Raw genomic sequence first — 14880 nt, forward strand, 5'->3', positions numbered from 1 at the left:
CGGGCAGGTTTCAGACCGCGCGTCACTCGGGTTGCACAGACACACGACACACCCAGCTGTTTCCTTGATTTTGTCTTGGAGTGAATCTCCTCTGCGTCGTCCAGCGCCAAATTCACGTACTCGTCAAAGCCCTACAAATCGGCAACAGTGGCAATTAGTTCAGCAACAACACGAACCATCGTCAGCTTTGCTGACCCAGGCTGGACAACGAAGACTAATTGTTAGAGAAGCACGATTTCTTTTTTCCCTTGGGCTAGTTTTTCTTGACAAGAAAAAATAGGATTGTGAATGAGGGAAAACAAACTAACGATGTAACGTGGGGTCGTGCTGACACTCACGATGATGCAGCCTTCTATCCGCACGTTCACTTGCTCAGCCACACCTGGATCCTCGAGCTCTGCAGAACGAAGGAGGAGAGTAAATTGGAACACAAACACCGCGAGCAGTTTTGTTCTCTCTCGTGTGTTCAGAAATACCCGCTAACCATAGCCGCTAGAGCTCCCAAACACTCCAAGGAGCAACTCTCAGGGGCAGTTTCAATTAACAGTCTGACATTTTAGAGTCTTATATGACTGGGTGAATACTACACGTTTGCTGAAGGACACGTTTCCAGTCACAAGGGAACACTCCTGCACGCCCGGCTGCACGATCCCACTCCCGTTAACACGAGGGGGAAACGCCGGGCTGCGCAGCAGCTCCTTGTACCCACCAGCACGCCGCACAGCTCTCCACTCCCCACAAACCTGCCCCGAGCAACGGGTGGGAGCCGAAAACTCAGCGAGGGAGATCCCCGGACCCTCCCCGCTCCCCCCACCCCCCCCAAATCCCCATCCCCATCCCCTCCCCGTCCTCTCCCCGCGCTACTCACGCTCTGCAGGTAGCGGAAGATGAGGTTCTGGGGCACTGCGTGAAGGGCTCAGCACGGGGACAAGAGCTCCAGGCCCGGGACAAGGCCTCAAGACAAGGCCTCAAACCCTGCAACGAGGCCCCAGGGCCCCGGGACAAGGCCTCAAGGCCAGGGCCGAGACCCCTGAGGCCCGGGCCGCCCCCCACCCGCTCCCCCGTCGCTCCCCAGCCGCAGGAAGGCTACGATGGGCTGCACCATCACCGTCTGCACCTTCTGGTCCTGCCCGCGGTACGCCATGGCTGCCGCCGCCTCGCTGCTCCCGCCGCCCCTGCTGGGCCGCCTCCGGAAGCCCCTGAGGCCGGGCGGGAGCGCGCAAGGTACGCTGGGATGCTGGAGGAGCGTGGGGGGCCGCTCTAGCAGGCCGGGAGGACCGCGTCTCTATGGTTGCAGGCAGGGGTCCCTGCGCTAGCTTTATTGGTGAGCAGCGAGGCTGGGGGGGGGAGGGGGGCAAGACAGCCTTAAATAAAATACAAATATAAAAAGTGTTATAAATGGCTGAGTCCCAAATAGGATTACAATCAAAGTTTACAATTTATTAAACGAATAGAGGCAAGCAAGCAGCGCTGGGTGCGCCGGGAGTCTCTGCTCCCCCAGGACGCACACCTGTTACGTAAGGCGGCTGGTTTTGATGCTCCCAGGCTAATACATATTCATTACTACTTCGAGAAGAGGCAGGGTTATTAGAATTGGTTTCCGGAATCCGAAACCCCTCCCAGGGGCGCCTGCGTACCAGTCTCTGGTGGTCTCTCGGGGCTTGCTCGGGCTCAATGCTGGTTGTCTTCCTCTCAGGCTTTTGTCCTTCAATTGTCCTTCAGCTCCCCCTTCCTCCTCGTTTGGGAGCCTCTGCGCCGGATTTCAGAAACTCTAGCAACATCCCCTGCAGTAGTCAGCACTTTTCCCTAAAAACCCCTTTGTTCTCTTATCACCTAGACCCGGGCCTCGATGTTAACCCTTCAAATCCCTTAGTGACACGAATTGCTGGACCATTCCTTACAAAAGGAAGGATAAAATATGTAGAGGAGCAATGGCACACGCGAAAGCCCAGCGCCGCGGGCAGAGGCAGCGAAGGTTGACGGCAGAACAGTGCTCGGTTTGAACACGGAGAGGGAAAGCGAGGGGAAGGTGGCCGAAGCCGGCCGCAGTCTCTGAGCTCTCCTCCTCCTGATTGTTTTCTCTCAAAGCCATTTCTGTCTGTGTGCGGGCACCCGGAGCCGGCAGAAGTCCCCGTGAAGTCCTTCGGCAGGACGGAGGGCTGCGTGGGCTCCAGTGAGAGAGGGAGTTAGGAGAATCTTATCAAGTAGAGATAGAGCGCTGACGGCGTTAAACTAGGATGCTACTTAGCGTCTTTGCTAACTATGGTGCATTGTGCCAATTAACTAAAGCAAGAAGCCTTGGGCCCCTTACCAAGGTCAGTCTCCTAATAAGAGAGTGAGCCTGTCTTAAGAAACTGGGAGAAACTGGTCCTGCAGGTGGACAAGAGCCAAGGAGCAACTGAGTCTGTGCAAAGACAAGAGGTCAACTAGCGGTGACGAGGAAGAGTCATCAATCTTCATGCCCACGACCTCCCGTGCTGCCCAGCGCTGAATAAACATACCTACTTTACAATCTCACTGATTGTGGAGTCCCTTTTCCGCAAGTCACTAGCAGCGGTTTCTTCCGCAGAGGTTTTCCCAGAGCCGCTTCAAAGCTTCCCTCGCGGAGCTGGGGCGTCGCAGGGGGTCGTCAAAGCACGCATGCGCACACACACACACGCACACACACACACACACAGGCGTTGTTGTCCAAACAGAAAGTATTTACAACAAATTCGACAAGCGGTTTTCCTCTGCCAGCAGCAAATGCCTGAGGGCCCCTACAGCTTCACAAATCATAGCACAAAGAGCCTAAAGTTCCTCTAAAATTTAGGGAAATGATTCAAAATAGATCTGCTAGGGGAAAACGATCACTGGCGGCAGGGTACACAATACACGCGAGTCTCAGCTCTCCTCCGCAGGGTCAGTGCCCACGCCCAAGTGCGACGCTGATGGCACCCGAACATTTGCTGTAGCAGGCAGCAGAGCCAGCAGCTCAGGGGAGCAATTTTAAAAACCAGGAGGTACTTAAACCAACCCTTAATTGACCCAGTTACTGCAGGAGAGTCCCGACTACTCGCCCTGGAGTCCTACTGTCACCAGCAAAAAGCACCAACCAAAGCTTGGGGGAACTTTGGTACAGCACAAGAGAAGGGAGTGGGGGTAGCGTAGCCGTATCGCAGAGCTGCTGCTTTTCACACCATTTTATCATCCCTGATAATTGAAAGTAAGGCCGGGTGGGCTGACCCCACCACCACCACTCCTGGCAGCATGTTTGGTCCACAACGCTAGAATAATTATTTTGCTCCCTCCCGCCCCTACAGCTTCATCATCTGAAAAGATTACAGTCAAAACAATGGCATACACAAATAAAAGTCAAGAGTTGACATAGTAACTCCGGGATTTGGGTATCAACTGTCCGAGAAATCAGAACACCCAGGCTTCACAATGTGCCCAACATCGAGCTGTGCCAAGGGGGGCGGAAGGAAGAAGCTTTCCGTTTAAGCCTTCAGAGCATCGCTCCGTCACTACGTCAATTCACAGCCACCACAGCGTGCCGATGGACATCTTTCTGTGCCAAAAGAAACAAGTGCTTTGTCCTCTTGATATCAAAGGTAGCCACCTATAGTTACGGAACCATGCACAAGACCTTAACTCTGACCAGCAGGAAAACTTAGGACAACTGAGTGCAGATCCTGCCAATTTCTACCAGTTCCAACTGTGCTTTAAGTCTCATTGCAAAGCCTCAGTTAGAAAAAGGATCACCTCAGGGTATCCAACAAGAAGAAGAGTTGTTTTCTTTTTTTTTTTTCTTTTTTTTTTTTTTTTTTTAATATACCATAGGACTATGCAGTTCAATCATCGATCATCTTGGAAAGCTCAAGGAGGAGGTCATCCTCATCCTTCCCTGGGTCCAAGTCGAGCTCGGCTTCCAGTATGCCGTCTGAGAGTTCCCAAAGTAGCATCTCTAAATCCTCGTCTACAGATACGGGCGCGTTGCCTGTGGAACTCAGCCGGCGTGTCCTTGCTTCTTCTAGCTGGGAAGAAGCTGAAGTCGAGCTTGAGAACTCCATTGGCTCCACGGATTCTGCCTGGCTTCCAAGATGTGCTTCAGGTCTTGGCAGAGCAAGGAAGAGAACAATCAGTATATGCCATTTCTTAACGGGAAATCCCTTTTCTGCAAACCGGCTCTTGAAACCGTAGCCAACCCCTCCTGCACTTCAATCTTACCCAGGGATTGTTATTCAATTAACCCAGGGCTACATTTAGAGCCCAATATATTAGCAGGTACATTTTTCAGTTTGGGGGTTTCTCTGTGAAGCCAGAGCACCCGGAGCCTAGCAAAGATGGGAAACCAACATGGCCTCCCGGAAGCCCATTGTCCGAGAACTACATCTCCCGGCATGCTCTGGGAAAACAATATGGACTCCCGGAAACCCGGTGGCCAAGAACTACATTTCCCAGCACTCCCCAGAAAATTGAGCCTCGCAGCGTGCCGTAGGACGCCATTTTTTGCTCTGTTACATTACCGGTTTCGTGTTTATGGAGGGTTTTCCTGCCGTTTTGGGGGGTTTCCCCTCAATTTCGGGTTTTCAGCTCTCCATTTCAGAGTTCTTCCCCGCAATTTTGGGGTTCCTTCCCCTAATTTGGTGCTTCGCCCCCCCCCCACTTTTGGGGTTCCCCCTCCATTTTGGGGATTCCCCCCAATTCCAAGCCCCCCACAATTTTGGAGGCCCCCACCATCCTTTCTTGGCCTGCCACCCTAATATTAAGGTTCTTTCCCCCAGTGTTGGGGTTCTCACCACATGTTTGAGGTTCCTTCCCTTAATTTGGGGCTTAGCTCCCCGGGATCTGGGGCTTTAACCCCAATTTTGGGGGTCCCCCCCAAGTTTGGGGATTCCTCCCCAGGTCTGGGGGGGGTCCACATTCAATTCTGGAATTTCACACTTCCTTTTAAGTCTTCTTCCCCCCAATTTGGGGGTTCACCCACCCAATTTTGGGGGTTCCTCCCCTAATTTGGGGGGACCCGACCAATTTTGGGGGTCCCCCCCAATTGTAGAGTCCCCCACCCTCCTTTTTTGGGTTTCCCCCAATATTAAGAGCTCTTCCGCTCAATTTTGGGGGACCCCACAATTTTGACATTCCTTCCCCTAACTTGGGGCTTCAACCCTTCGATTTTGGGGGGGGGCTCCCACCCTCTTATTTTGGCCTTCCGCCCTAATATTAGGCCTAACCCCTAAGAACCTTGACCCCTAAGCCTATGGCAACCACGGATCTAACCGTAACCCCTACCGCAACAAACCCTAGAAACCCTAATCCTAAAAACCCTTACAGCCCTAACCCGATAAAATTTACCACACTAAACCCCTGAAGACTGTTCTGGGGGGTCCACATCCAATTCTGGAATTTCACACTTCCATTTAAGTCTTCTTCCCCCCAATTTGGGGGTTCGCCCACCCAATTTTGGGGGTTCCTCCCCTAATTTGGGGGGGACACAACCGATTGTAGAGTCCCCCACCCTCCTTTTTTGGGTTCCCCCCTAATATTAAAAGTTCTTCCGCCCAATTTTGGGGGACCCCACAATTTTGACGTTCCTTCCCCTAACTTGGGGCTTCAACCCTTCAATTTTGGGGGGGGCTCCCACCCTCTTATTTTGGCCTTCCGCCCTAATATTAGGCCTAACCCCTAAGAACCTTGACCCCTAAGCCTATGGCAACCACGGATCTAACCCTAACCCCTACCCCAACAAACCCTAGAAACCCTAACCCTAAAAACCCTTACAGTCCTAACCCGATAAAATTTACCACACTAGACCTACGCCTAAAAGCCCTAACCCTAAAAATTAAGACCCTCTAAACCCTAACCCAAAACGTAAAGATTCTCAAAGCCCTAACGCTGGAGACCCTAACCTTAAAAAAAAAAAAATAAGACCTTAAAACCCTAACCCTAAATACCTGACCATAACTAAAACCCTAAGACCCTAACCCTAAAAACCCTATCAACACTAAAACCACAAAATATTTTAAAACCTTAACACACTAACCCCCAAACCCTAACCCTTATAACTCCAACCCTAACAACCTTAAAATCCTAACCCTAAACCCTGGAAACCCTAACCCTGAAACCCAACCCTAGTGCCTTAGCCCTGAAACCTTAAAACCCTAACACCTTATTAGAAACACTCTGTAACCAATACCATAGGCTCAGGCAAGTATCTCAGTGAGGTAGCATTTTTATTCACGATTGCAATGGCAGGCGTCCCACAAGCCACCTACTAGTTCCATAACACAGTTTATATAATTTTTTTTTTCCTCTCGGTGACCAGGACCCTCCCCAGTTTCCCCATTGACTGGGTAATCCATGTTCACAATCTATCCAGTGCTTCACAGAAAATACACAGCTGCTGGCCTGTTACTAGTCAATTTTATTTTTTTCTTGACTGTTTTCCTCTTTGAGGTGGTAATGTTTCTTACACCGTGATTTCCACCCAATTGCTCTAAGGATTCTGGTTGTCTGCATTTTACAAGGTTGTCTGTTAAGCTTTCTTATCACTGCAAGCATATATCAATACCACCTTCCCTCCCTCTAAACGATGTAACTCTGTGCAAAAACATTTTTATTCCCACAACCTTGATCCCCTTACCCTAAAATCCTTATTCTCTTTAACCCTAACAACTCTAACCACAACCCTAACCCTTCATATCAACCCCCCGACGCTAATGACACTGACTAATGATCCAAACCCCAAAACCCAGGCAACCAACAAAGAAACAGACACAAAGCTGGAAACTACAAAAAAGGCAAAACCCTGGATACAGACCCCAAATCACAAACACGCTACCAAAATGCTACAGAAAAGCCCCAGACGCAGGCCCCAAGCACTACAGCTAGGCCCCAGAAGCTCTAGACACATCCCAAAGCCAAAATGCAATCCCCAAACACTACAGAAAAGCCCCCAAACACCAGACACAGGCTGCAGAAGTCTACAAGCAGGCCCCAGCCACACCCGGATGCAGACCCCAACTGTCCACAAGCAGCTCCCAACCCCCCCCCCCCATGAACTGGACCCCCCCCCACCACCACCCAGATGCATGCCCCAGGCCTCAGCCCCAGCCCCAGCCCCCACACCCCAGACTCAGGCCCCAAAGGTGTACAACCAGCTCCCAACTGCCCCCCTCAAAGGGAGGCCCCAAAGCCTGCCAGAGGACCCTAGAGCGTACAAGCAGCTCCCAACCCCCCCGGCACAGGCCCCAACCCCCCCCCAGACACAGGCCCCAAAGGTGTACAAGCAACTCCCCATCCTCCCCAGAGGCACGCCCCAAAGGTGTACAAACAGCCCCAACCCCCCAAGACCCAGACCCCTACAGCATAGAAGCAGCTCCCAACCCCATGCCCCCAAGGCACATGCCCCAACCCCTCCCCCAAGGCAGGCCCTAACAGTGTACAAGCAGCTCCCACCCCCCCCCAGACGCAGGCCCCAAAGGTGTACAAGCAGGCCCCTACAGTATACAAGCAGCTCACAACCACCCCCCCAAAGGCAGGCCCCAACCCCCTCCAGATGCAAGCCCGAAAGGTTAAAACCAGCTCCAACCCCCCAACCCCCCCCGCCCCGCGCAGACGCAGGCCCCAAAGGTGTACAAGCAGTTCCCAACCCCTCCAAGGCAGGCCCCAAAAGTGTACAGGCAGGCCCCTACAGTGTAGAAACGCTCCAACCCCCCCCCCCCTTCCACCTCGAGGGAGGCCCTCACCCCCCAGTATACACGAAGCTCCCAACCCCCTCTCAGAGGAATGCCTAAAAAAGTATACAAGCAGCTCCTAACACCCCCACCTCCCCCCCCCCCCAAAAGAGGCAGTCCCCAAAGGTGTACAAGCAGGCCCTCAAATCCCTTAGGTGTACAAGCAGGCCCTTCAAATCCCTTAGCCCCTGCGCCAGCTTTATTGGCGAGCAGCGAGGCTGGGGGGGGAGGGGGGCAAGACAGCCTTAAATAAAATACAAATATAAAAAGTGTTATAAATGGCTGTTATAAATCCAAATAGGATTACAATCAAAGTTTACAATTTATTAAACTAATAGAGGCAAGCAAGCAGCGCTGGGTGCGCCGGGAGTCTCTGCTCCCCCAGGACGCACACCTGTTACGTAAGGCGGCTGGTTTTGATGCTCCCAGGCTAATACATATTCATTACTACTTCGAGAAGAGGCAGGGTTATTAGAATTGGTTTCCGGAATCCGAAACCCCTCCCAGGGGCGCCTGCGTACCAGTCTCTGGTGGTCTCTCGGGGCTTGCTCGGGCTCAATGCTGGTTGTCTTCCTCTCAGGCTTTTGTCCTTCAATTGTCCTTCAGCTCCCCCTTCCTCCTCGTTTGGGAGCCTCTGCGCCGGATTTCAGAAACTCTAGCAACATCCCCTGCAGTAGTCAGCACTTTTCCCTAAAAACCCCTTTGTTCTCTTATCACCTAGACCCGGGCCTCGATGTTAACCCTTCAAATCCCTTAGTGACACGAATTGCTGGACCATTCCTTACAAAAGAAAGGATAAAATATGTAGAGGAGCAATGGCACACGCGAAAGCCCAGCGCCGCGGGCAGAGGCAGCGAAGGTTGACGGCAGAACAGTGCTCGGTTTGAACACGGAGAGGGAAAGCGAGGGGAAGGTGGCCGAAGCCGGCCGCAGTCTCTGAGCTCTCCTCCTCCTGATTGTTTTCTCTCAAAGCCATTTCTGTCTGTGTGCAGGCACCCGGAGCCGGCAGAAGTCCCCGTGAAGTCCTTCGGCAGGACGGAGGGCTGCGTGGGCTCCAGTGAGAGAGGGAGTTAGGAGAATCTTATCAAGTAGAGATAGAGCGCTGACGGCGTTAAACTAGGATGCTACTTAGCGTCTTTGCTAACTATGGTGCATTGTGCCAATTAACTAAAGCAAGAAGCCTTGGGCCCCTTACCAAGGTCAGTCTCCTAATAAGAGAGTGAGCCTGTCTTAAGAAACTGGGAGAAACTGGTCCTGCAGGTGGACAAGAGCCAAGGAGCAACTGAGTCTGTGCAAAGACAAGAGGTCAACTAGCGGTGACGAGGAAGAGTCATCAATCTTCATGCCCACGACCTCCCGTGCTGCCCAGCGCTGAATAAACATACCTACTTTACAATCTCACTGATTGTGGAGTCCCTTTTCCGCAAGTCACTAGCAGCGGTTTCTTCCGCAGAGGTTTTCCCAGAGCCGCTTCAAAGCTTCCCTCGCGGAGCTGGGGCGTCGCAGGGGGTCGTCAAAGCACGCATGCGCACACACACACACGCACACACACACACACACAGGCGTTGTTGTCCAAACAGAAAGTATTTACAACAAATTCGACAAGCGGTTTTCCTCTGCCAGCAGCAAATGCCTGAGGGCCCCTACAGCTTCACAAATCATAGCACAAAGAGCCTAAAGTTCCTCTAAAATTTAGGGAAATGATTCAAAATAGATCTGCTAGGGGAAAACGATCACTGGCGGCAGGGTACACAATACGCGCGAGTCTCAGCTCTCCTCCGCAGGGTCAGTGCCCACGCCCAAGTGCGACGCTGATGGCACCCGAACATTTGCTGTAGCAGGCAGCAGAGCCAGCAGCTCAGGGGAGCAATTTTAAAAACCAGGAGGCACTTAAACCAACCCTTAATTGACCCAGTTACTGCAGGAGAGTCCCGACTACTCGCCCTGGAGTCCTACTGTCACCAGCAAAAAGCACCAACCAAAGCTTGGGGGAACTTTGGTACAGCACAAGAGAAGGGAGTGGGGGTAGCGTAGCCGTATCGCAGAGCTGCTGCTTTTCACACCATTTTATCATCCCTGATAATTGAAAGTAAGGCCGGGTGGGCTGACCCCACCACCACCACTCCTGGCAGCATGTTTGGTCCACAACGCTAGAATAATTATTTTGCTCCCTCCCGCCCCTACAGCTTCATCATCTGAAAAGATTACAGTCAAAACAATGGCATACACAAATAAAAGTCAAGAGTTGACATAGTAACTCCGGGATTTGGGTATCAACTGTCCGAGAAATCAGAACACCCAGGCTTCACAATGTGCCCAACATCGAGCTGTGCCAAGGGGGGGCGGAAGGAAGAAGCTTTCCGTTTAAGCCTTCAGAGCATCGCTCCATCACTACGTCAATTCACAGCCACCACAGCGTGCCGATGGACATCTTTCTGTGCCAAAAGAAACAAGTGCTTTGTCCTCTTGATATCAAAGGTAGCCACCTATAGTTACGGAACCATGCACAAGACCTTAACTCTGACCAGCAGGAAAACTTAGGACAACTGAGTGCAGATCCTGCCAATTTCTACCAGTTCCAACTGTGCTTTAAGTCTCATTGCAAAGCCTCAGTTAGAAAAAGGATCACCTCGGGGTATCCAACAAGAAGAAGAGTTTTTTTTTTTTTTTTTTTTAATATACAATAGGACTATGCAGTTCAATCATCAATCATCTTGGAAAGCTCAAGGAGGAGGTCATCCTCATCCTTCCCTGGGTCCAAGTCGAGCTCGGCTTCCAGTATGCCGTCTGAGAGTTCCCAAAGTAGCGTCTCTAAATCCTCGTCTACAGATACGGGCGCGTTGCCTGTGGAACTCAGCCGGCGTGTCCTTGCTTCTTCTAGCTGGGAAGAAGCTGAAGTCGAGCTTGAGAACTCCATTGGCTCCACGGATTCTGCCTGGCTTCCAAGATGTGCTTCAGGTCTTGGCAGAGCAAGGAAGAGAACAATCAGTATATGCCATTTCTTAACGGGAAATCCCTTTTCTGCAAACCGGCTCTTGAAACCGTAGCCAACCCCTCCTGCACTTCAATCTTACCCAGGGATTGTTATTCAATTAACCCAGGGCTACATTTAGAGCCCAATATATTAGCAGGTACATTTTTCAGTTTGGGGGTTTCTCTGTGAAGCCAGAGCACCTGGAGTCTAGCAAAGATGGTTCAATTTTTGTAGCAAGAGGCACTTTGCCACCTTGCTTAATTTTCCTGTTAAAATGTTAAGAAGTCTCCATCTGCAAATATCTGTTTGCTAAGTTAGTCATTTTTCCCACGGCACACTCAGCAGAGTTTGCTCCCCACTACAGGAAGCTGATCTGCAGCCATCACTTCCCTCTGCTCTCCCTGCACTCTTGTCACCTTGTATGTTTGTTCGGGTGGCTTTCTTGAGGACCAAAAGGCAGAGGACACTACTCATCATTTATCACCTCACGAGGAAGTAGGAGAACTTCACCTCATCCTCATTTAGGTATTCAGACAGAGCAAGAAGTCACTGGAAAGCTGTACCGACTTGCAGCATTTAAAGAAAGTAAGTCTAATTAAGCATTCCTGCTAGCTGCTAGAAAGTCATTTCACGTGACTTATTCCTCTGATGGATTTGGGCTTTAATTATCTCAGAACCCTCCTTTTTTCCCCACGTGTGACAGAACTTATGTTTCACTGGGGATATACACCGATTGAGAAAAAGAACAAGTTGTGGTCATCACCTGTTTTGGGGATTTTCTTCAAGTCTGGTGGCTGGGACGTGCTCCAGCGTGGCTGGAACAGCCTAGAAAGCAGCAAAACAGTATTTAGGACTCATGGGTAAAAGATTCCTTACTAGCTTTTTCCTCCATGCTGCTTCTCCTCTGGCATTGCGGAGCCTTAGCCAAAATACAAAACCAAGGTGCTCCTGAAGAAAGTTAATATTCACTTGGAGGTTACTAATGATCTTGTGTCTTTTAAGAACACAGCATTAATGGACAAAATCCTCCACACCAGAGAAATCACAGAATCACAGAGGACTAAGTAAATAGTGCCATTAATCTAATAAATATGGAAGGGTACTACAAGAATTCTGTAGGCAGCTACTGGATTTAAAAGGAAACAGAAAGCCTGTAGAACTTTTGAGTTTTCCATCTTTTCTCCTAGAGGAGGGTGTAAATTTTACAAGGGATCCATTTCTGCATTAGCCCCTGTCCTTACCATAGCTGCTCTTTTGGCTGGAGGTCCCATTGTGTCAGCGTCAGAGGCAGTCCGTGGCTTCACAGCTGCTACAGCAGAGGGAAAACTGCCAGGTGCCTTACGTTTCAGTGCCTTCTTCTTGGGGGAAGCGACTTTCCCATCCCAAGGCTTCGCAAACATGTTAAAGTTGGCTAGAGTAAAAGGAAGAGAGAACTGATACAGTCTTGCTCTGCCTCATGAAAAATCCACGTTCTCTTCCTCATTTCCACGGCCCGTCTACACAGTTAACTGTATTTGGCCAGCAGAATTACACTGCCATTGCCTGGATTCTCAGCAATATCTTCCACATAGTAAACTCCGTCTACCAACAATCCATACAAAGGAACAAAGGAACTGAATAGCTACAGTAAATCATAATCCAGGACGAGGGAAACTCAGACACAGAGCGATCCCAAGTGCAAGCAATACTCTAAGACGTTGTATGAAGTCTAGTAAGATTCACAAATGTTGACAGCTTTTGTATTTAAAGTCTTGCTCCCTCTAGGAAAGGAAAAGCAGCAGGTATAGTAAGACAAGAGAGTGTATGCAACTGTTGTACCAGCTTCCTCTCCCCTGCAGTGATGTCCCACAAAATCTATTAAGTTGTTCTACAAAATCCAAATTTGTAGAGTCATATTCTAGTCTCCCATTCCTGACCTAACATCTGGCTGGCAGGAGAAGAAACGAAAGAAAGCTGGGTACTTGTTTTCTTTGTGTGTTTATTTCCTCGTGTCCCATGAGACAGAGAGAAAGGCTACAATGTGCAGTGCATGCAGCCTTTAAGCCCTCCTTATCTCCCTCACACAATCTCATTTTACAAAGTTGATATAATCTTAACAACGAGGCCTTTGATCCTCTGTCATTTTTGACAGAAACTGGCCCCCCACATTAAGACGCTGATGCATGCTTTACAAACACATACACGTGTCAAGTTAAGCAACACATGCCAAAGAGGAAGGTGAACTTGAACTCAACGCAGGGAGGACTTCATACCATAAACAGATGGCAGAAAAAAACAGAATACCAAAATTAGACTAAAAAGCCCCTCAGTGTGTTAATTTTCTAGTGGGAAATACAGAATACCATCACGTAATTAACGAAAACAGACATGGTTGCACGTTCTGGCCCTTCTTTGCCTTTGAACTTTGTAGCCTTAAACTCTTTTATCCTCCGCATTGAAGGAAAAAGCAAAGCAGATCCTGAGCAAACGGAACTTGCTCAATATGGGAAGCACCTCACCGAGGCAGGTATTAAAGCATCTTATTACCTGATAGCTTTGTGTTCCATAACGATTTCTGCCCGGCTGGGGCAGGTCCAGGTTGTGCTGGGGGAGCTGGCACATTTCCTCCACTCTGCTGCATCCGCAGAGCTTTCTCGCGCTTTATTTCTTCCAGGGTTTTAACACGCACTTCTCCTTCTGGCTTGGCTTTACCTGCCGGCTCCTTCGACTGCACTTTGCTGGGCCCGGAAAGAGTGAGCACGCTCTGCTTCTTGGGCTCACCCTGAATTTTTGCCCCTGCGCTGGGATCTTTGGTTTTACCATGCCATTCAGCCTGGGCTTTGGCTTGACATTCTCGTCTCTGAAGAGCTCTCTCACGACGGATTTCCTCCAGTGTTTTCACATGGATCTCTCCCTTTGGCTTAGCAGCCTTCCCTGTCATCATCAAGAAATGAGAAGCACCAACATTTAAAGAGAGTCCAACAATAGTTTAAGTCTCCAAAATTTGTCACAGTACTAAGGAAAACTAAGCCTGAGCGTTCCCAATAACGCATCTTAGGACAATAGCCTAACATTCTCCTCCTCCTCTGAGCCACTTGTTGTATTTTGAAGACCAGCCCTATCCAGAGAGAGCTGCTACACAGAAATGCTAGTTTACTTGATTACTTTTTCAGACTGCATTTCAAATTCCTGCTCCCGGCAGTGGCTCTATTCTAATTGTATATGATGGTTCACAGAAGCAGCTTAAAACCTTGACAAGGCACAAGCGGAAAATAAACACACACCTAGAGCCAGATTTCTGATAGTGGCTGTCAGAAGAGCTTCAGCACTCAAGCAAGAGGAATCAGTTCTTTGTTTTCATTTGAATTCCTTTTTAGGGCTGTATGAAAACGGTCTAAGTTCACGGAAAGGAAGAAGGAGAAAGTATATTTAATAGCCAGTTGTTACCTTTCGCAGTACTAGTCCGTTGAGAAGGTAATCCTAGCCTCTCCTTCACAGACTTGGGAACTTGAACTGCAAAACAGAAAAAGACCAAATTAGGGAGGCTGCATAAACGTCAACTTTGTGTTCACATTCGAAAACAAGGCAGGAAAGGTAACTTTGAATCCCGGCGATTAAGACCTCAGCCAACATGCAAAAAGAAACATCGCAGGAAAAGGACAAACAGAAAGCCTAAATACAAAACCCGTGAATCACATCCAGATGCCTGTTTAGTAGCTGTACCTCTCTTTGGTGCTTTGTCAGCATTTCCCGGAACCTCCACCTTCTTCCCCAGCCTTTCAGCAAGGCTGCGCTTCACCGGAAGGGCGCTTACATCAGCTTCAGACGGAGAAAACAAGGAATATTTTAAGAACATTTCTTTGCAGGAAGATTTGAGAACAGTCAACCACAAGCTTCTATTTTTCAAGCATATTTTCATAAAATTGCCTTTCAGCTGCTAAATGGTTTTTTTGCCATTTCTGCAGTCAACACAGATCTCCACTGCAACGCATTTTCCTCTCATACGTCAAAAATACTCTTCAATGCAGTCATATAGAGAAGGCGGCACCTAAATAACAGCTCATAAAAAGTTCTTACCCACGGAGGCTTTCCGTTTTCCTTGTTTCTCAGCAAGATCTAGTCGAACCACAGGTTCCTCCCCTAAAACAAAAGTAAAATTTTTCTATTTCATAGAAACCAGTAGCCAATAGAAATAGTATACTGTTAGCCCAT

At 49.5% G+C, this 14880-nt stretch overlaps 1 protein-coding gene and 1 long non-coding RNA gene across 2 annotated transcripts; both read right to left on the reverse strand.

Moving 5' to 3' along the window:
- Window positions 1–4341, reverse strand: LOC310891983. Its single transcript, XR_014577837.1, has 3 exons — window positions 869–4341; window positions 339–397; window positions 1–131 (listed from the first exon to the last, which is right to left on the reverse strand). It is a non-coding gene; the product is annotated as an uncharacterized lncRNA (long non-coding RNA).
- Window positions 4342–8018: 3677 nt separating this feature from the next.
- On the reverse strand, window positions 8019–13609 carry LOC310891993 (zinc finger CCCH domain-containing protein 11A-like; the record flags this gene model as incomplete). The annotated part of the gene is made up of 4 exons (XM_083854186.1): window positions 8019–10675; window positions 11453–11514; window positions 11931–12100; window positions 13216–13609. The coding sequence occupies 4 exons, from the start codon at window positions 13607–13609 to the stop codon at window positions 10414–10416; spliced, it is 888 nt and encodes a 295-aa protein (XP_083710312.1). The 3' UTR covers window positions 8019–10413.
- Window positions 13610–14880: the final 1271 nt, after the last annotated feature.

The sequence above is a fragment of the Anser anser genome (genome assembly GCF_964211835.1).
Source record: "Anser anser genome assembly, contig: HAP1_SCAFFOLD_141, whole genome shotgun sequence".
NCBI classification, from domain to species: domain Eukaryota; kingdom Metazoa; phylum Chordata; class Aves; order Anseriformes; family Anatidae; genus Anser; species Anser anser.